This window comes from Prionailurus bengalensis, chromosome B4 (genome assembly GCF_016509475.1).
Source record: "Prionailurus bengalensis isolate Pbe53 chromosome B4, Fcat_Pben_1.1_paternal_pri, whole genome shotgun sequence".
In the NCBI taxonomy this organism is placed as follows: domain Eukaryota; kingdom Metazoa; phylum Chordata; class Mammalia; order Carnivora; family Felidae; genus Prionailurus; species Prionailurus bengalensis.
The window spans coordinates 117,655,216-117,678,622 of NC_057358.1; the positions used below are offsets into that span (position 1 = coordinate 117,655,216).

Here is a 23,407-nt window from a genome sequence, read left to right on the forward strand (position 1 = left end):
TGAAATTCCTTTCCTAAGAAGACAAAACCCTTTATTCATCAGTTAAAGATAGTGACCTTAAATGCACATGCTGGTGGAGGCAAGGCATTGATAGTGTTTATTCACATAAAAGTAGAATTCCATTCAATGAAACAACTGTAGACTTAGCATTTACCATGTACAAGGATGCTAGGTGTTGTGTAGGATGGATTTGAGAGGCATTTCAGAAGAGGAAGAGACGGGGCTTGGAAGGTTTTATGTGATGTGGGGACAAGAGAATGGAAGTAGTGAAGCTTACTGGGATTGCCGTTGTTACCTGACTGGCAGACCTATGATGGGTACTAGGGGAATGAGAGAGGTGGGATAAGTCTTTGGAGGAGATAATGAATTCGATAGGAAATATTTTGAGTTTAGTTTTCCAACAGGTTGCCTTTGTGGATATGAGATGCCCAGCAGGTAGTTGAATATTTAGTGCTGACACTCAGGAGAGAGGTCAAGGCTAGAGATAGATTGAGAAATTGTCCATGAGATCATCATTGAAATTTTGACAATGAGTGCTATCTCCCAGGGACTAACTGTTTAGCAGAAAAGATAGAAGCTGGAATTAAATGCTGGGCATAACGTACGTTTAAGAGGCTGAAGCAGGAAATGGAACCAAGGAAGGATACTGAAAATAGTTTGTGCTCGTCTCAGCCTATCAGTAATCAGTGTTGTATCTGAACCAGCCTTTATGGTTCTTATTATGATTGTGAGGCACCCTTCAGCAATAAACATCCAGAAAGTTTGAAAAAAAAATAGAGGTTTATTACTTACAGGATCTGGAAATTGCATGGCATACTTGGGGCCCCACAGCAAGTTCATAGGTGAAGAGAGAGAGCCAGCATGGGCCTAGGGTTTCATGGGCTCACTCTTTGTTGTTGAATTTAAAAAGTAAGAGTGGGAATTTAAAACAAGGGAAGAGAAAAAACAGTGGCCCAAATTGTCATTTATCAAAATCCACTAAGATTTCTAAAACAGAGGAGCCTCAGTGAGGGAGGTGGCCTGGCTCTTTAGCTAGTTGTGTGACTGGCAATGTATTTATTCGAGATAGCCATCTTTGAAGTGAATGCCTCTTTGAAGTGGATGCTTTGGCAATCAAAGCTTAAGGCAGACCCTTACATTACAAAAATAAATACATTAAGAAAACCCAACTGTCAGAACTTTTTTGACAAAAAGGAACAGTCCAGGAGGTGAAACTCTGGAAAAGTACATTGCCAAGGAAAGTGAGAATATCACCCGGGAGGGACTGGTCAGCAGTGTTAAATGCTAGTGCAAGGTCAGGCAGAGGAGTTGTTCAAAAAGAAATGCTACGGAGAAGTTGGATAGAATAAAAACTAAGAGGAAGCTTTCCCCCCTATATTTTGAGAGAGAGAGAGAGAGAGAGAGAGAGAGAGAGAGAGAGAGAGAGAGCAAGCGAGCTGGGGAGAGGGGCAGAGGGAAATAGAGAATCTTAAGCAGGCTTCATGCTCAGTGACACAGGGCTCAATCCTACAACCCTGGGATCATGAACTGAGCCAAAATCAAGAGTCAGATGTTGAACCAACTGAGCTGCCCGGGTGCCCCAAGAGGTGACTTTTAGAATTGGCAATTAGGAGGCCGTTGATGAGTTCAAGAGAGCTAGTTTTGTGGTGTGATGGGCCAGAAACCTTTTGCAGTTGGGTAAGAAGTAAATGGAAATGGAGAATTGTAATTAGCTAAGGTCACTGATGTGAAGTTGGCGTAAAGAGAAGAGGACAATGGCAGAACAATGAGGGGGAAGGCAGGCTTAAGGAAAACATTTTGAAGAGTGGAGGAAGCGGAGACAGTGCAGGGGGAGAAACAAGCAAATTCACATGATAATGACATCATGGTGGTAGAGCCTGGAGGGTATAGGAGCTCATGGGGTGGAGAACAGGGGGTTTAGAACATCTGCTCTCAGGAATATGAACAAGGAGACATTAAGGATAACCAGAGGTTATCAGAGGTTACCAGAAAAATTGGCCAGTGACGTCTATGCAAGGTCAGGCACACTGATTATGGCATAAAATAAGGGGTGTAAAATCTAAAGTGTTAGAGAGGTCTGAGCTGGATAGGGAAGGAGACAGAACCAGGAGAAGGCAATAGCCTGGACGCATTGCACATGTCACTTGGACAAAGAAAGAGTTCAGTGTGGGTTGCAGGAACGGAAGAACTAAAATTCTCCTAGCAAATATAATTTCAGCATTTAACATGGTGGTAAAACAGATCATCTTCAAGTATGAATTACTGATGTCAGATCCTTTCCTGTTTTTTAGAGATAGAGGGTGGGGAGGGTGAAGGGACCTGAAACTTAGAAGGGAAGGTTTGTCACCAAGTAAGGCTGAGAACAAGGAAGGGAATATTGGAAACAAAGTCGAAGACTGCAGATTTCACAGTTTTGCCAATGTTTGGCACTGTTGACTGCAATTTAGGAAAGATAATTAGAAATAATCCAAGAGTTATTAAGACTCTGCCTCCTTTCTTCCTTTTCTCCCTGCCTCAATCTTTCTCCTTTCCTCTTTACCCATGGCTGATTTTGCTATAAATAACCCTTATTTTCAGAAACTTTATTAATTGAAATATTATGCTTCTCAAGATCTATAGTGATTTCATTATATTGATAGAAAAGAAGTTTACATAATAGAACCAGAAAATTTTGCCAATATTTATTTATATTTGTCTCTGATATACGTCAGCACCTTAGTTTTCTTAGCTGTGAACTTGTTGTTAAACATAGTCTTTAATTTTAAACAGCTGTATGAGAGAAGTTGTTCCACAAATTTTTGCTGTTATTGTGTAGATATTAAGAACCTATCAATCTAAAAATGCATGTTTACATGATCATTTTATGTTTATGCCTGTGACAGTATTTACTTCCTTTTGCAGATTACATTCAGATATTTTGGCAGAGACTTCTTCAATCCTCTTATACCTTTTTCTTAGAAATATTTTTGTAACAAGTGACATTAAAATTAAAGAAGAAAATCTTTTCTGTGATAATATTAAAGGCAATGAGATTTTCCCCTCTCAACAAGTAAGTGAATTAAAGGGACTGAAAATGTGCCAGTTTCCCTTTATTTGTTTCTTGATGTTTCAAGTTCATGTTCTTTCGGGATTGTGTATCCTGATTTGTGGATAGACAGAGATCATTTTATGATTGTGCAGGTTTATTTGATATTCCAAATAGGTTTCATAGGCCCGAGTTCATATATATTTTTCTTCTTTTCAATTGATCTTTTTTGTCTCTGTAAAAGTAGTATAAATTTCAAATATTCAAAAAATGATAAGGTATAAAGTGAAATCTATTGTAATTTTATTGCTCCTAAAAATACTATGAGTTTGTTTTCTCTGTTTTTTTTATAATATCTGATTTATAAAAATATGCATAGGCAAATTATTATTTAAAAAAATTTTTTTACAAAAATGCCTTCACAGTCTACTTGCTATTATAATTTGCCTACTTAACATTTTTAATAATTTATCTTATACATGTTTTCATGCAGGTACATATTAATTTACCAAATTCTTATTTTTTAAGTTCTTTTTAAAAAAAATTTTTTTTAATGTTTATTTATTTTTGAGAGAGAGAGAGAGAGACAGAGTGCGAGCTGGAGAGGGGCAGAGAGAGAGGGAGACACAGAATCCGAATCAGGCTCCAGGCTCTGAGCTGTCAGCACAGAGCCTGATGTGGAGCTCGAACCCACAAACTGTGAGATCACAACCTGAGCCGAAGTCAGACGCTTAACCGACTGAGCCAGCCAGGCACCCCTTATTTTTTTAAGTTCTTAGTTTATTAATCCTCTCATGAAAAATCTGCACAATCACCACAGATAAAGTCACTGTGGAACCTTTATTCCTTCTGTTGTCCAATCTCTGGCTCACTTGTTGCTTGCACCAACCTTGGCTTCTGCAGTTCCCCTGACTTCTTCATTCTGTTCTTATGGTCCTTTCCCTGTTTTCTGGAGGTCTGTTTCTTCTCATACAGGCCATGTCTTGCAAGTCTATGCCTGGGTTCATTTTTCTGTGCATCATCCAAGGAACAATAAATTATGCTTAAGCCAGTTGTCTCACCACCACCAAAATGGGTTCTGAATCCAAATACAGAGATAGCATCTGGTGTGATCTTGTCCATTTTGGCTTGTTTTTCCTGAATTTCTATCTCAGTTACTGTTGCCTTTCTGGGGTGAAGAACATCAATGACCGTTTGTTTCCATACCAAATTCTTTTAATTTTAATATTGCATTCCTGTACAGAGGCAGGAATGTAACCCATATTCTACTGATGGATTCTCAGGGTGGTTATCAGCATTGCTGTGTGTACCTTTGCAATCTTATAATGCTCTTGCTTTTAATAACAATCCTTTGCTATTTTTTTCCATTCTAGATTGAGTGTCACTCTTTGTCCCTCTCCCTCTTTGCTTCTTTACTCACTTTAGCTACATAGAGGCTTTTCCCGTGTGTTTGTTTTTCACAGTTGCTTTTTCCTACCCTTGCATTTATTCATTAGTTAATCAACCAATAAATTGTTACATGAGACCATGCCAGTGTCTATGGATCCAAAAATGAAAAAAACATGACGCTTTTGTCCAGGGAAAGTTCATGGTCTTACAGAGCCCAAGCACTCATAACCATCATCCTGTTCTTTATGTGTTGCCCTTAGTTTCTTCTTTCAGCATCCAGTCTGAAAATGAAGTCAGGCTTTAAGTACTTCAATCAATGAATTCCAGAATGCTAGACTACCATTCTAGTAATAACTTACTCTATGGAAATTTCTCAATGCCAGTTTTCTGTGTATGTTATTTTATAGGTATATATAGAAAAATAATGAAATCTTCCTCCAGGAAAGGGAAAGGAAAAGTAAGATAAGATTCTTATTATTTTTAAGTAGCATTTAATCACAAAAGCCTAACTTTCTATTTCACTACCATTTTTATTTAAGTAGCACAAGTATGATAGAAGATTAGTTTGGTCTATTGAAGATTCATCATTTTTTTTTTCACAAATCCAGAAAGAAAATGAGACTGTTAATCAAGTGAGGGACAATATTACAGAGATATAATATTTTAATTATTATTTGTTATAATTTATGTTTTGAAAAAGCTAGATTTTTTCTAACATTAAAATATAGCCACGTTTTAATTTTACCAATTAAAAAAGATTAGTTCCTTTTTCATTACTAGTGGTATTTCTATTGTTTTACAAAATATTCTAAAGTTTAATTCTAAGATGGTATTATCCATATGTAGCATTATTGGGAAATTAGAGTTGTTCTTGAGTTTAGATTTTCTTCATACCAGCATTTCAACATACCAATGTGTTGTTAAACCGGCAGGATCACATTTCCTACCCTTTCTTCTCCTTAGAGGCACATTAATTAAGCACCTGATGTTACTTTCCAGTAACAATACCTGTTTCTTTACAGATTGCTAGATTAATTGAATGTGAGAGAATATTAGTGGCATTGGACCTTAGCAACTACCTAAATGATTCCAGTTATGCCCTTCAAGCTGTGACTCAGTGTTATGGCCTCCTTGCTCCTATAATCTACCACAATGTTGTTTTGGTACCTGTTGTACAGGTAAGCATATTCACCCCACCCCCTTAAAAATAAGGATATTTTTTACAAAGGCAATTCAACAATGCATTTTGGAAAATGAAAAGCAATGTATCTCTCATAACGTACAAATAGGTCGAAGACAAGTGTTATGAAATTTCATGAGTTAACTGAAAAACATTTTAATAATTTAAATTATATCTGGGCAAACAGACATAACTAAAACATAAAGGCTCAAATGTGTTTCTCTGAAAACATTCAGCCCCATTGCTGTCCATGTTTAAATACTGGCAATCTGTTTTTCTAGATTTTTAAGTCATTTCAATTTGTATGCTTTTGTAATGTTAGAAGCAGCAATACTTATTCAAAAACATATTTTTAAAGCCATCATCTGGGGAAAAATTGGCGAATGACCCAAGAAAAATTACTTGGGTGTCTTGGTGATGGAGAAACTGGAATTTATGGAAAAAGAATAAGGGAGAGCTGGGTGAAGGGGTTATATTAGTTGTTTATTCTTCCTAACAAATCACCATAGTGAATCTATCTCATAGTTTCTGTGGGACAGGAGGCTGGAAATGGGTTGGTTGGGTCTTCTGCTCAGGGTCTCTTCAGGCTGAAATCAAGGTGTTGGCCAGAGCTGTGATCTCACCTGGGGCTCTGGAGCCTTTTCCAAGCTCACTGGTTGTTGAGAGAATTTATTTCCTTGTGCTTGTGTGATAGGAGGTCCTTAGCTCCTGAAAGCTCACTGCCAGTTCCCTGCCACATGGTCTTCTCCATAACGTGTAGTCTGCTTCCTCAAGGCCATCAGGAGAGTTCCTATAATATTCATGAAGTCTTATATAACATAATGTAGTCATGAGAGAGATCTTATCACATTCACAGGTCCTACCCACATGTAAGGAGAAAGGATTATAACAGAGCTTGTACACCAGGGAGTCCACATCTTGTGGACTGTTTTAGAATTCTGCCTACCACAGGGAAGTAATGAGAGAGGTAAGGTTTTACTGCAGATACTTATAGAAAGTTTTCATCATCATCATTGTTGTCATCATTATCATCATCATCATCAACTCAGATTTTGAGAACCAAGAAGATGTGAGTGATCTCATGAGAAACATAAAAATTTTTAATTCACCATGGAGAAAACTAACCAGAGGGCTTAAGTAATTTAACAAATATTTGCCTTGGAATGACTAAACTGGAACATAGACATGCTCCTTCTCCCGTATTCCCTTAAGCTCAGCTGCTTGGGAGATCTGCTTCTAAAATCCAAAATCTCAACTCATAGTTGGCAGCCTTCCATGTCATTTGTAGATTGAATGTAAAGCAGTATTCTCAAGTGTGGAATATGCTTTCTTCCGAACCCAAAGGCATTGTCCTTTCTTCTTAGAGGTGAGAGATGCCAGATGTCAGACCTACTCTGGAGTAGGGAGTTTGTTTCAGCACACCCGAGATATTTCATTAATGTGGCAGTTTCCTGAATCTTCATCAGGTTTATTCCTACCCTCTGGAAAGCATGTATCTTATCAGGGTCTTTAATGTATTTGCCTTTTCTTGCTTTTTATGTCCAATTAACCTTTTTTTAAGTGTTATTGATGTACTGGTCCCATGTTTTGTTTTGAGAAATGTCCAGAGTGTTCAGGTCCTTTCATAAAATACGTCAGAGGGTGGGAGAGTTACCATTGCCCTGGGGCAAGATGCTAAATATATACTTTTGTCTTCCCAGTATGAATGGGAACTTTTTCTGGTACTTCTTCCTCACAGGATAGAAAAGAAAATATTATCCATGACAATGCATGGCTTTTACTGTCCTCTAGCAAGGATGCCACATTGGGGCCAGCAGCTGCAACTGGTGCTCAATTGGTTGAGTTCAAGATAATCCACTGTCATCCTGTAGCATCCCACTGGTTTAGAATGCCTTTAGCTATAGCTCAGAGAGTAGGTTATAGCTCTGAGGAAAAACCTTAAGAAAGGAATTTCTAGGGGCGCCTGGGTGGCTCAGCCGGTTGGGCATCCGACTTCGGCTCAGGTCATGATCTCACAGTTCGTGGGTTTAAGCCCTGCGTCAGGCTCTGTGCTGACAGCTCGGAGCTTGGAGCCTGCTTCGGATTCTGTGGCTCCCTCTCTGTCTGCCCCTCCCCTGCTTGTGCTGTGTCTCTTTCTCTCTCTCTCAAAAATAAATAAACGTTAAAAAAATAGTTTAAAAAAATAAATGTAAAAAAAAATTTTTTTTAAAGAAAGGAGTTTCTAATTAAATTGTATTGCTTGGAATAGAAAAGTGAGTGAAACAGAGAGGAGATTCTAGAAATAGGCCTCAATATGTATGAGAATATAATATATGGCCGAATTGGCATTCCAATTCAGTCGGAAGAGAATGGATATTTTTGGTCAATGGTAGTGAACCATTTATTCATCTGATATGGATGGATATTCATCTGAAAGAAAATAGAGTTTGACACCTATATTGGACCATATATAAAAAGTCCAGAGGTACTAAAGATTTAAATGTAAAATAAACACAAAACTCTTAGAAATAACAAGAAAGATAAGAAATATTGACTATATTTGTGGCAGCCTATGTGTGACAAAAGGGATCATGACAAAGATAGTAGAAAATTTATAGATTTGGAAAAAGTGCCCAACCCTGACAAGGATAAGTATATATAACAAAAAGTCTTACAAATTGACAATCACTTAGTAAAAGAATGGCCACAGGGCATGAATAGGCAGTTTACAGGAGAGCAAATCCAAGTGGCCAAGAAACATGAAAAGATGCTCAAACTCTGAATATCCCAAGAAATGTACATTAAATGACTAATGTAATACTGTTGACAGAATTGCAAAGATCTGTAACTCCTCTTCCTGGTCAGGGTGTGGGGCAAAGGCACTCTCATTCATTGATGGGGGACATGTGAATTGTTGTAGGCTTTGGAGTTTGGTAAAACAATCTTAATTGTCATTAAACTAAATCTAATTTTAATTAAAATTAAAAATAAATATACTTGACACAGCAACCCCTCTATTAGTAATTTATCCCATAGAATAAAATCCCCAGTTAGTAAGATGCTGCTCCTGGTTCTGGTCCTTGGTTCCCAGATCCATGTGTTCCACCTACTGGGGACATAGTGCCATGTAACTGTCATTGATTTAGAGTGTATACTTTGCCCTAGAAGATGGTGCTTCATCCTCACTAGGTACCATCAAAGCTGGTATCTCAGTTGCCACTCATATTGGCAACTGAGCATTTACAAGGGTGTTTATTATGGCCATTTGGGTGATAGCAAAAAAGCTGGAGACAGGGGCACATGGGTGGCTCAGTCAGTTAAGCGTCCGACTTTGGCTTGGGTCATGATCTCACAGTTCGTAGGTTCGAACTCCACATCAGACTCTGTGCTGAGAGCTCAGAGCCTGGAGCCTGCTTTGGATTCTGTCTCTCTTTCTCTCTCTGCCCCTCCTCCACTCACACTGTCTCTCTCTGTCTCTCAAAAATAAATTAACATTGAAAAAATTTAAAAAAAGAGCTAAAGACAAAGAGGCAGTGTAGTAGTAGGAGGATGGCCAGTATACCAGATTGTAAAACATCAGCTGTGAAAGTGTGCAACATGGAGATTCTGGAAATGGCTGAATAAATGATGGTTGTTCCACACTAAATCATATTGTGCAGCCATTGGCAATAATGAATTTGAGCTATACCTTAGACTTGGAGGAATTTTTCATAAGACATGGATGAAGGAGAAAGGCACAGTTCAAACAAGTGTTTATACATCCCATTTTGTAACATAACATTAACCCTCCCTCTATGTATGTTTGTGTATTTATATGTATGTATATGATTATAAGATCCTGGAGAAAACTACAAAATTACGGGGTTGCTAACATGATTTGGAGATATGGTATAGTAGGGTGGAGGCAGGTGATGATGGGGAGGAATTAAAGAAGCATTAAAAAATACTCATAGGTGTATAGTAACAATACTAATAATATTGTTAGAATGGTGGCTTGAAGCAATTAGTGTGCTCACAAAAGACCAATATCCATATGTTAATTTGTCCTTTGATAATCTGGATGACTAATAGATTGATGCAATCTCAGCTCTACTTTTCTGACAGTAATGTTGCTCAGAACAGGGCAACAGTAGTGAAAACTAAACTTAATTGTCTAGCTCTTGACCAAATTCAGGATCATATAATATGAAGTAAGGAGACTAGGAAGTAAATGCTGATATGGATAGATTTCTTGGGATATGAATGCTTGGTTTTAATTTTAAAAGAAACTATTATTTCAAGTACCTGGTATCACTTTATATTTAATATGGTACCTCCTTCTCTATATGTTTTTTTAAGGTCCTCCTAAGTGTGGGTGTGTTTTTAGTGTCTCGTATATGTAATATTCTGCCGATAATTTTTATGGCACTTGTCAAAATGTGCTTTGGTTTGTAATTGCTGAATACTTATTTTATCCTCTATACTAGTTTTCAAGTTACTTTAGATGAGAGACTCATCTGAAATTGAATATATTAATTTTATCTCAGAGTACATTCTTTTATACATGAGAAACAATTCATTGATAATTATTGAAAATAATAAGACTTGATGGCTTAAAACTTGCGTGATTTGAATAGGACATTTTGTAATGGGTGAGGCTATTTGTCAACAGAAACTCTTCTGCTTCTATTTTTTAGATCTTGATAAAGTGTATGGTGGTTTTGCAGGGACTACCAAACATTGTCCACTCAAAGAAACATTTTGCAAGTTTTGAAAGTGTACAGCACATGATAGCTTGCTGTGTCTTCTACATAACAAAGGTATTTATATTATTCTTTGCCTCATATCATAAAACTTAGGAATAGCAATGATTTAGAAAGCTACTTTTAATTAACTTTTAAAAATACTTTAAAAAATAGTACCTACAAAGCATTTTAGCTCAAAAGTTGCCTGATTGGGTCAGTTAGTAAAGCCCGGAGGGTGTCTCTTAGGCCAGGGGAAAGGGTGGAAAAGAGCTCAATTTTATGGGACCTCATTCACCTTGGAAGCAAGAAAGAGCCAAGAAATCAGAGGCCAAGAGGTAGGCTTATTTATCTTCATTGCTTGGCTCAGAGGCCCACATTGTGTGTTTCTTCAAAGGCTTCAGTTGTCTCAATCCAGTGAAATTCTTCAAAGAAGGGCCTTATCTGTGTCTGCATATTTTATATGGTTTTCACAGGATTTTTGTGATTTGGTCAGGGATCTGGAAGAATACTGCATTGGTGGGCTGATTTGATCCATCACTTTAGGTTTGCTTCAGTGAGGGTCTTGAAACAGAGAGACTTTTACCTTTACCTTAGCAAAGAAGTCATGATTTGTTTTTCTGACCTCAGGAGCAGAACGTCATATTCTTTCCGTCACCCACTGGTTTACCACTGCTGGAGACGCTTCTGTAATCTTGTTTGTGTAGATACTGAGGGAGGATAGTCATTAGCAGGAAGAGAAAAATAATAACTCACTTAAGAGGACTCAGAACTCAAAGGGGCAGGACAAACACCAGATTAATTGTGGTTTTTACTCTCACTATATTGGAAAAGATCAGAGGTAACTTGGAAAAAAAAAAAAGAAAGAAAATCTTCAAGGTGGTGAAAAGCAATTAAATGGTCAAAACAAAACAACAACAACAAAAGATCTTTTGAAACAGAACAAAAAATATTTGATTAAAAAAATTGAACAGATGAAGATTGTGGTTACTGGTATTTCTTGAGTCAAATCCGGAAGCTCAAGAAATACCACCCGCATAGAATGGAATTATGCAGAGATAAACTCAGAAGGCAGACCCAGAAGTCCTAACATGAAATAAAAGGAGTTCCGGAGGTAGAAAATTAAAAAATAGAGAATAGGCTCCCTAAGTCCCAGGCAGGATTAATGTAGGAGCATATGTGTTGACACTTGGTGGGGAGATTCTTGAAGTCCAGATATAAAGAACAATCGTAGTTTTGAGACCCAAAGAACAGGTTATTTGCAATGGAAAGACAATCCGTTAGCTTCAAACTTTTTTATCATCAGCAGCAGAAGCTAAAATACCGGAGCAACATTTGTAGAATCCTGAGGGGAGAAGACCAAGGTCCAAAACTAATAGCCAGGAAAGATAGCATTCATTTGTATGGGCAAAATAAACATTTTCGGAAGTGCAGGCATTTAAAAAGTATTCTGCCCATGTACTTATCTGGGGAAAACACTTGAGGAGATACTGTATCAAATGACAAGTGGTTCAGAAGAGAAATCCCAAGACAGGGAAAGACAAAAAGGGGAGGAAAAATGGGAGCAATGAACCTTGCAATATATGTATTATTAAAATTAAATAGGTAATAATGATATGATGTGGATTTTGTAATATAAATGCTAAGTAGGGATTCTTGAAATAGAAATGTTATCTTTGAAAGAAAAAACTTATTAGTAACCTAGAACTTAAAGTTTTATTTTGTTTGGGGTCAAGGAGAGGAGAGCAGGTAGAGATTCTTGGTGCATATTGTGTGTTTAAAAAAAATACATATAGGGGCGCCTGGGTGGCTTGGTCGGCTAAGCGTCCGACTTCAGCTCAGGTCATGATCTCATGGTCCGTGAGTTCGAGCCCCGCGTCGGGCTCTGTGCTGACAGCTCAGAGCCTGGAGGCTGTTTCAGATTCTGTGTCTCCCTCTCTCTCTGACCCTCCCCTGTTCATGCTCTGTCTCTCTCTGTCTCAAAAATAAATAAACGTTAAAAATTAAAAAAAAATTTCATATAGTATAAAAAATACATATACTATAAAATTATTAGTTTCTCTTAATAGACTATATATATTTAAAAATGACTCAGGAGGGGCGCCTGGGTGGCTCAGTGGGTTAAGTGTCTGACTCTTGATTTCAGTTCAGATCATGATCTTATGGTCATGAGATTGAGCCCTGCATGGGGCTCCATGCTCGGCATGGAGCCTGCTTAAGATTCTCTCTCTCCCTCTGCCCTTCCCTCTTGCTCCCTTCCTCTTTCTCTCTCATAAATAAATAAATAGATAAAATAAAAAATAAATAAATAGATGTCTCAGGAAAATGTAGCTAGGTGCAAAACTATAAAGCACAGTAAGACTTGTAAATTGACAGGAAGGAAAAATGAACAGAGGAATAACAGGCAGGAAAAATGGCTAATTCAGAAAAACTAAGAAAGAAAAAGAGGTAGTATTTAAGATAGAAGGAATACAATCAAGTGTATTAATTACTTCACTAAGTGTTAATGAACTCAGATGACAGAGATGGCCAGATGAGCTAAAAAGTCAGATTCAAGTGGGGTGCCTGGGTACTCAGTCAGGTAAGCATCTGACTTCAGCTCGGGTCATGATCTCATGGCTCGTGTGATCTCATGGCTCGTGAGTTCGAGCCCCGTCTCAGAGTCTGTGCTGACAGCTCAGAGCCTGGAACCTGTTTTGGATTCTGTGTCTCCCTCTCTCTCTGCCCTCCCTCTCTCTCTACCCCATTCTCGCTCTGGCTGTCTCTCCCTCAAGAATAAATAAACATTAAAAAAAATTTTTAAGTCAGATTCAAGTGTTTATAATTGTAAGAAACACTCATAAAACGTATCCTTAAAAATCAGGTATAGGAGATGCTGACTCTTAATAGTGTGATTCATTATTTGTAGAGATTCTCTAATGCAATAGATAACGATATGAAAAATTTTATGATATTAAAAAACTGGGGCACCTGCGTGGGTCAGTCGGTTAAGTGTCGGACTTCAGCTCAGGTCATGATCTCCTTGTTTGTGAGTTCTAGTCCCACATCAGGCTCTGTGCTGACAGCTCACAACCTGGAGCCAGTTTCAGATTCTGTGTCTCCCTCTCTGTCTCTGCCTCTCCCCCTGCTCAAGCTCTCTCACTCTCTCTCTCTCAAAAATAAATAAACATTAAAAAAATTTTTAAAACAAGTATAAATTAATCTGTAATTGTTACAGGTTTCCAAAACTCATGAGAATCTAGTAAACATTATTACAATCGAAAAAAGAATTTATAAAATGATTGTGAGATGCTTTCAAACTGATATTTTTATACTGTCAGTAACTGGTTAGAAATGGAGAGAAGAAAATACACCACTTTATAATATACAATATTTTAAGACAAATACCATATGATTTCACTCATGTGGAATTTGAGAAACAAAACAGATGAATATAGCAGGGAGAAAAAGGCAAACCAAGAAACACACTCTTAACGATAGAGAACAAACTGAGGGTTGATGGAGGGGAGGTGAGCCAGGGTGGGTTAAATAGGTGATGGGGATTAAGGGGCACTTGTTGTGATGAACACCAGGTGTTGTATGTAAGTGAGGAATCACTAAGTTGTACACCTGAAACTAATATTACACTGTATGTTAACTGGAATTTAAATAAAAACTTGGAGGAAAAAAATACAATATTTTAAACCTAACAGAGTGCTAAAAGACCCAAATAAAAGAACTGTGAAATCTACTGAAGGGCACAAAATAAGATCTGAACATATGGCGGGCCACTGCAGGTTCCTGAATATGAAGACTTAATGTCATAGAAATATAAATCCTTCCTAAAATAATATTTAAATATAACACAGATCTAATCAGAATCCCAATGGGGTTTCTCTGAAACTGATTAGAATAACTTAAAGTTCTCAATACATACTAAGACTTATTATAAGGCCACTTCAATAAAAAATGGTGTTAACAAAGTAATAGGCAAATAGTTCAGAAGAATAGAAGAGTCCAGGAATAGACAGTCCCAGGTCTACAGAAGAACTTAATATATGACAAAGGTGGCATTTGGATTTATTGGGAAAATGATAATTTATTAAAATATTTTATTTAATAAAAGGTGTTGGTATAACTGACTATTCATCTGTAAATAAACAAAGCCAGAGCTCTACCTCCTACTACAAACAAAATAAAGTCCAGATGGATATTTGTATGGCCTTGAAGTCAGAGGAGACCTTTCTCAAAAGGGCATATAATTTAACAGGTACACAGGAAAAGATAGATAAACAGATTACATGATAATTAAAAGAATTTTTTTTTATGGCAAGACACTATTAACAAGGCTTAAAGGCAAATATTAAAAAAACATTTGACAGATACAGGATTATTAACATTGCCTCATAGAGTAATCAATGGGAAAATATGAAATAATTTTAAAGTTTGGGAAAAGAAGAATCAGATTTATTTTTAATTATGAAGAATGTGTTTCAGTCACCTTGAAAAGTGGAGTAGTGAACAGGTACCAGATGATGAATGGCCCTCTAATGAGGTCAGAGAAGAGCCATTCAAGGGTTTTAAACCTGGAAATGACATAATGAAATTTGCATTTTAGAAAAGAGAAACTATTCTGGTGGCACAACAGCTAGTAGAGTGGGATAAGACCTGAAGCAGGGAGGGAGTTAGAGGGTGAGAGATGACAAACTGAACTATGGCAGTCTCCCCTTATCTGCAGTTTTGCTTTCCGCGGTTTCACGTACCCACGGTCAACTGCATCGGGAAGCAGATGGGCCTCCATCCGATGCGTTGTCAGAAGGTCAGCGGTAGCCTAACGCTGTGTTGTGGTGCCTGCGTCATCCACCTCACTTCATCTCATCACATAGGCATTTTATCATGTCCCGTCATCACAAGGGGAAGGGTGAGCACAGTACAAGATATTTTGAGAGAGACTCTGCTCACATGGCTTTTATTACAGTATACTGTTATAAACGTTCTATTTTATTATTATAGTTGTTATTACTCTGCCTAACTTATAAATTAAACTTTATCATAGGCACATATGTATTAAAAAAAAAAACATGTATATCAGGATTGGTGCTATCTGAGGTTTCAGGCATCCACTAGGTTCTTGGAACATATCCCCCATGCTTAAGAGGGGAGGCTACTATAGTGTGAAAAAGTGGGAGATAGAATTGAAAGAATTTAAGAGTTATTTATGAGATAGAGTTGACAACCTGTAAAACTACTGAGTATGTGAGGATACAAGGGAAAGAGGGGAGAGTCAATAGTAATCCAGCTATCTGGACTCAGCAGTTGAGTGAATACTATTTGTTGGACTCTGGAGAGGGAGTAATTTTGTATGGGAAAGAGAGAAAAGATACTGAGTATTCAATATATTGACCTTTGGGACTAATAGGATATCCAAAGAGGTGTATATTATATAATTGGAACTACCATCTTGGAGTTCAAGAGAGGCCAAATATGTATAAGGACAAAGCCATCATTAATATATGGACTCAAATGAACAATACAAATAAATGATATCGTCTGGGGACAGTGTGTAGAGTGAGAAGGGAAGAGAATTATTTAAGAGTGCACTAAATCCAAGGGGCCTGTCCTGCTTCCATTAGTCAAGAGGAAGAAGAGGAGAGTTGATTGGTCCACAGCTGTTTTGTCATTCCCAACCTCAACCTTGAGAATCTCTCTGGTGCTATCAGCGCTGCCATTATCATGTGGTGTAACCAGTGAGAAAGCAGGAGTCCCACATAATCCAAAGTGCCCCTTTCCATTTCTAATGTTACAATTATACACACATTAATTAGTGTTATGCTGGACTAAAAGTATATCTTCCAAGGTTACTTTTCTTTGGAATATCTTCTCTGCTTGGCGTCCCCCACTGCCTGCCCCCCAGATTTGTCCATCAGTAAGTATTTCCAGGAGAGGAATGTCTTTTTCAAATAAAAGAAGGCCAGGTTATACTCTCTTTCCAGGGTACTGGACAACTACTCACTTTGCATTTAAATAACTAATAGCAGCTACTGTAATGTTTCTTCCAGAACAAAGAAACTATTCCAACGCAGCTTGTAGGTTGCAAGTTGCCAATAGCAACTTCTCCTGCTAAAAACCAACCAACCAGGAGTGCCTGGGTAGCTCAGCTAGGCATCCAACGCTTGATTTTGGCTCAGGTCTTAATTTCACAGGCCTGAGACAGAGCCCTGAATTGGGCTCTATGTTGGGCTTGAAGCCTGCTTAAGATTCAATCTCTCTCTCTCTCTCTCTCTCTCTCTCTCTCTCTCTCTCTCTCTCTCTCAAAACAAAACAACCAACAAACCAATTCTGCTTATCCAGGCACTCCATATTTGACCATTAAAGGAGAGGAGCCAGGAGAGGGAAAGGATGCGGATATAGGAGCAAGATCCCTGAGAAGGCAGGAGGCAGTGAGTCCTAGCACAGGTGGGAAGGGTTAGTTTGGATAGGAGATTGACCTCTCTCCTCTAACAGGAGAGTAGGATGGCTGGAGTTACAGGTGAGTGTGTAGGTAGGTTTCTGGACAGGAGATAAGCCAGTTTCCCTACATTTCCTCTGTGAAAAGGAAGCAAGGTCATTTGCTGAGAGTAAGGAAGTAAGGAGTAAGGGTGGGTTTCCGAGATTGAGAAGAATGGGAGGTTTTGCAGCAGCTTCTGTGGATGATTGCAGAGAGTACTGACCTAGAACAAAAGACCAGCATTTGGGGCCTAGTGCATGTTGAAGTCCTTGAATTCACATGTCTCCTCTCTCAGCCTTGTGTGATTTTTCTCCCATAGCACACAGCAGCTTGGGACTGGCCCTGCGATTCCTTACTTGCCATCCACAACTCCACTAGCTTTCCCCCACAACTTGAAGAATCACATTGAGATCCAAGTGATATTATTATAGAAATGACCCTGAATGTATTTTGGACATCTGTAAAAAGTAAAATGTATATTAATGTGACGATTTTGATATCAGAGCTGCTTCTGTCCCAAATTGATATGCTGAGAATTGTCCTTTCGGAAGCTTCCTCCAGCCTGACGGTAACCCCAGAACCCTGGCCTAGCCTCGAGTCCCAGATTTCAGGTGTTCATTTTTTTATAAACACATTTTTTGTATGGATTTTCTGTTATGACATGGAAAGTCCAATTAGTCTAATGGCTCTGTGTCCTTTCTCTGTTCTGCTTAAAACATTAGTAATCTGTTCAGATGACTCAATCTTTCTTCTTTAAACAGCAGTATTTTTTCTAAAAGTTGCCAGAATTCCAAATGAAGTGCCACTTTCTGAGACAAGTCATGTTAAATGTTCCATTATGTTTGCATTGTTTAAGACTTATTATGCTAAACATCTGGCATAGTCTTTTTTATTTCTGTTCACCATTTGGTGTGTTAAGTAGAATTGGTTCTCTATTTCCCTTTTGATTGGAAAAATTCGTTATCATTTATCATTTTGTACTGTCATATGAAGATAAGGGGAAAAGACGACACAGTCCTTTCTAGTTCTAAGCCTCCACCTACATCAGAGAGCAAAGTTGAATGGAGAGCAAACATCAGCTCATTTCTGCTTTCTAATACAACATACTCCCTCGATATCAATTTTATAATGACACTGGACTGTTTTGCCTGGCATTTAAAGCCCTGATTGACCTAACCCCATCAACCTTTTCAAGATTTATTTCACCGTTTTCCTTCCCACACTCAGTTCCAAGGTCAGCATTAATTTAACGCTATTGCCGGGTCCCACGAAGTATTTCTATTTCTTAGCACCTTGGATCAGGTAGGTATTATCAGATTTATGCAACCACCCGTGTATATATCCTTTCACTGTATGGGAAGTAACAGTTATTACTTATCTTAAATAAATACTAAGTTACTCAGCTTCACAGAATACACTTACATCTAACAAATTCCTACAAGCTTATTTATACTCTTAGAGAATGGCCTTATGGGGTTCACCATGAAGGTGTCCCCTATGCAAATCAGACTGCTGGCCAGGGAAACCTTTCTAGAGTTGATGCTAGTGCCCAGGTGTTCATGACCAGGTGAAGCTTTATAAATAAAGTGGGCAAGTTGTTCTGAGAAATGCCTCAGGAGTAGGGAGGCATGAAGGCCTGAAACCATAGTGAGTGTCAGAATTTATATTTGGCTCAATATTTTGTGAGCTTAAAGTACAAGGAGATGAGTGCTTTACACTAGGTAAGGGCCAGGCTAGAGAAGGCCAAAGAATAGTAATTAGTAACAAATTGTGGATGAGCGCAGCTCCCCTTTTTATGATTGCAGCGTCTGTTGCAGCTCTGGTTCATGGAGAATCTGCCCAACACAGCTTGTCTCTAGTCTAGTCCACCACTAGAATGTCTTATGAATCATTTACCGATCTTAAATCACCCCCTAACCCAGGTATTTTGATGTCAGTAATTATGCCATTTCACATAGAAAGCAACTCAAGACATGAGGTGGTGGTTATATGGACTTTTTAGAATGATTTTGGTTTTTTTGTTTTTTTGTTTTTAATTTTTTTTTTCAACGTTTATTTATTTTTGGGACAGAGAGAGACAGAGCATGAACAGGGGAGGGGCAGAGAGAGAGGGAGACACAGAATCGGAAACAGGCTCCAGGCTCTGAGCCATCGGCCCAGAGCCCGACGCGGGGCTCGAACTCACGGACCGCGAGATCATGACCTGGCTGAAGTCGGACGCTTAACTGACTGCACCACCCAGGCGCCCCAGAGAATGATTTTGTTTTAACATGGGTGTGTTAAGTGGAAATATTTTCTTAACAGTTAACTTCCTATTCCGAAACATATATGGCTATATGTCCCAGAAATATGGGAAATTCATTATTGAGGAGATAATCTTGTTAATTTGTCCTTTATTTAAAGCAGTGGAATCGTGCAGCTTTAATTGTGGGGAAATATAATCTGGAGGTAAATTACCAGTTTCCTTAACAAAATCAGGGGAATTCTTAGACCCAAACATTAATGGGACTTTTGAGTTTATGAAAGATGGTGGATGACACTTGAAAATAGACAAGGGGTAATTAATAATATTTAATTATAATTAATAAATATTTTCAATTAGATTCTGCGTTCATGGAAAGAATATGACCTGGCAGTTATGATTATAAATTATGGAAAAAAGATGTTAGACATCACATCAGGGTGCAAATCTCTGTTTGGTGTGACTGACCAAGAAGAAACACAAGAGGAGGTAATTGATTTTTGTTTCTTGTCTTAAAACATATACTGATTTGAGTCTTTTAAGTGTCATGTGATATTAGCAAATGTGTTAGAAAATTGACTAGTTTCAAATTTGTCATATTTATATAAACAAAAAGTGGTATATAGCAAAGAGTTTCCTTGTTTAGAAGCATCCATGCTGGAATACTGAAGAGCCTCTCTCACCAGTACTGACCATCAGGTGTTGATGGAGCTTCCTATGCCCAGCCGGACAGGGGACTAAAAGCCCTGTAAAGTCTCTCCCAAATTGATTTTATGATTCTGGGTGGGTCAGCGAATGTAGTAAATACCCGTCAGAGCTTTTTAGTTTGTTCACAGATTTTTCCTAACCTCATTGTGTCACCTAAATTGTCTTCTTTATGAAACTGCTAAGGTCTAAGACTACTTTTTAGTATCTGCCTCCCATTGTATTGCCTTTCCTTGAAACCATACGGTTATGTGTTTTTATAGATCAAATTTTGAAATGTTTCTTCATTTCTGAGGAGCACTAGGAATTACTTGAAGCCTACTAATTCACTGACTGGGGTGGGGAGAGAGACTGTCAACCCTAGACTCTGTTTCTGTTGGACTGGCCCCATCTCTATCTCTATTATATGATGAATTATATGCCAAAGTAAGTGTGTGCTTGCCACAAAAAGCTTCAAAAACCACCACTGTTTTACTGGACGAATTTTTTTAAGCCGTAATACTTTTTTGAGGGGTGAAGGGTCATTTTATTTAGAGAGAGTTTTGATTAAGCTGGATGCATTTTGAGGGTTTTTTTCCACCAACTGTTGTTCACTGTCAGAGTCCATCAGCCGCCAGGCCCTTTATGTCACCCAGGCCTTGACTCATGAGCCCATTCCTTCACATCATTGCAGGGCAGGACCCCATGTGTCCTTCCATGGAGCCCCAAGCCCAGTGGAATGTTGTGATACTTCTTTCTAAGACTGTAGGGACCGAGAAGCTAACGCCTAATTTATAAGAGTCAGAAATTGTTATAGCCCCTCAAGGACGCTTTAAGCCTGTAGGGGCTTGGGAGGGTTGTTTGTTTGTTTGTTTGAGAACAGGAGACATTAACACTTCAGTTCTCAGGCTCAGACTGTTGAAAACATGGTGGGGAGACTGAGCACAGATCCACTAATACTTAATCCACTAATTGCAGATCTTGTTATGTTTCAATGAAAGGCAAAGCAGCAAAGGCAATTAGCTTAGTTGTAAAGAAGCTCCTCTGGGAAAAAAAGAAAGGAAAGAAGAAAAGGGAAAAAGGAATACATTTCTGAGGGCAAGATGAGAGTTTTCTTTTGAGGATTTTTTAGAGCTCTACCCTCAGCTGCTTTCAGAAAAGTGTGTATAGGTTGAAGGGATGGTGCTAGTTGGGGTTTTGGGATGTAGAAGTTACTGGAAAGAAGGGAGAGGGGAAGAGAAGAAATATTTTGTTTAATCTCCATAAAATACTGAGTATTGTGTTTGTCATTTAGTTGGGATGAAATGACTGTTATTATTAATTATTCATTTTTTTCACCTAGCCATGTAGATTGTAGTTTTTATCCACCGGGTGTGAAAGTATGAAATCGTAATTTAAAGATTATTACTTCAAAGTGACAATTGTTGAAACATGTTGAAGTACGTTCTGACACTTAACCAATGTTTTTAGGGTTCTTCTAAGAAGTCTTACAAGCCTAAGAAGCCACAGCAGATATTATTACCTGAAAAAATAAATGAACAGCTGGCCTTGTTGGAGACCCACCTACTCAAACTGACGAAGCAATGTAGTCATTTTTTTTCTTTCTGTATACTTCTACTTGGCATTATGTTTTTTTTTTTTTAAATAAGAAACTATTTTGTTAAAAGGATTAAGATGAGATTAGCATTTGGTAAATAAATCCTTTAAGGTGCTTTTACATTATTTCATTAATCCTAAAAATACTGTGTTAATAATGGATTGCTAACTGCTTTTTTTTCTGATGTGGTTCATGAAGATTAAGTGATTTATTTAGGATTACATAGCTGGCTTATTTTTGATTCTAAAGCAGGGTTTCTCAGCCTCGACATTCTTGTCGATTTGGGTCAGCTAATTCTTTGCTGTGGAGTACCCTAGGATGATGAGCGGCATCCCTGTCCTCTACCTAGATGCTTGGCATGCCATCTTCCCTGCTTTGACAATCAACTGGGAGGCAAATGTTGCCAAGTGTATTGGTGAGGGGAGCGCAAAATTGAGAATCACTACTCTTTCAAAGGCAGAAATGTAACAGAAATAAAAGGATAGCATGAAGTGTGTTAATGAGTGAGTGATTTGAACCACAGTCTGCTCAAGTGAAAGAGTGGTTTAGTTTTAGGTCATTGTGCCAAATAGGAATTTCAAAATGGATCACTGTGCATACAGTGATTAGAATTTTGGAGTTTGCAGTTTGGAAATCTGCTTAAGAAATTGATTTAGTTTCTAGTGATGCTAAATATTACCTTTTTAGCAGGTACTTCAAACCTTCTGGAAGAATAAGAGAGTATCTTTTCTCTCCACATTTTCCTCAAGTAGGAGGTTCTACTTTTGGCCCCTCAGCCTTTCTGGAACTGACTACTTGCAGAATTCTGTGTCCTGACCTCACCTCTCTTAGTGTGCCTCAGTTCTATCTGGGATCACAATTCCCTGACCTGGATCTCTCTCTCTCTCTCTCTCCAAAGTCTGTTTTGAGTTGAATTAATGAATTGAACCCAATGCTCTATTATTCACACAACCAGTAAACCTAGCTTTGGGAAAGCTGTAATTGTCTCATTATAAAAATATAATTCTTTAAAATGTGAAGTGTTTTAGAGATGTGAATTATTTTCATTTTGTCAGTAAAAACATTTTACTAAGAAGCACAATGTAATGTTACTAGCTAAACAACAGATTTAATAACAAAACAATCATAAAATAATAGTTTTGTACAGTACTTTCTGTGTGCCAGGAAGTATTTTAAGTATTTTATACATATTGAAACTCATATGGCCCTTATATAACAACCATATGAGGGAGCTACTCTTATGCTCATTTTAAAGGTAAAGAACCTGAGGCACAGAGAAGATGAGTAACTTAACAAGGTCTCATAACTAAAAATTGTTGGTGTTAGAATTTGAACCCAGGCAGCCTTGCTCCAGTGGCTGTGCTGTTCATTATTGTATATTTTACGGTCTTTTAAAAGTAATTTTGTAAAAATAAAGTTAACATAATTGGTATGTTTTCTGAGTCTGGGGTTTGCTGGTAATATGACAGCCATTGAATATGAGAGACTCAAGCCTTAGAAACTCTTCACCTCTTTGGTGGTGATCTCCTTGGCTTTTAGGGGGAAAAATGAAAGGAAAATAACTAAGATCACTGAAGTTTTTAATGCCCCCAAATATAATGATGTAGTTGATATTTGAAAGCACATAATTTAGAATGAATGCTTGAACATTCTTCCAAAGAATTTTCATTTTTGGTTATTCACGTTAAACAGAACCTACAACTTACTAATTTTTTAAACCTTAGATGTTACAACTGAACTCTCAGGAACAGAGGACCCTGTATTTCTTTACCCTATTGTTTTAAACTGGTCGGTCAAAGGTGCTGTGAAAGAAGGTAGGTGACCTAAACGTATATGTGCTGTTCACTCGATTTTCTATTGAAGATCATTTATTGTGTGGATTTTGTTGTTGTCTGAAAGATCTCACTTTTCTAGACAGAAGGTTTTGAGTTCTTACCTGTTTAGAATAACACAAAATAACTATTGGTTGTCAAGTAATATGATTTAAAATCTGGAAAGACAGAACTTTGATGGTGACTTATTTTGGTAGTGAGTGATATTATGAAGCTTATGAGTACCAGGTAATTGAAAAATGTGAGTGATTGTCAAGTCCAGCTATGAAGAAATAGCAACATTATTGCTTAG

The 23,407-nt window shown here is 37.9% G+C and overlaps 1 protein-coding gene across 1 annotated transcript in view; it reads left to right on the forward strand.

The window, feature by feature from the left end:
- Positions 1-23,407, forward strand: part of CFAP54 (cilia and flagella associated protein 54) — a 296,556-nt gene that overhangs the window by 105,129 nt on the left and 168,020 nt on the right. The window contains 6 exon segments of the mRNA XM_043562207.1: positions 2,902-3,049; positions 5,437-5,592; positions 10,250-10,372; positions 19,363-19,491; positions 21,157-21,271; positions 23,008-23,097. Of these exon segments, the coding sequence (XP_043418142.1) occupies positions 2,902-3,049; positions 5,437-5,592; positions 10,250-10,372; positions 19,363-19,491; positions 21,157-21,271; positions 23,008-23,097 (761 nt within the window).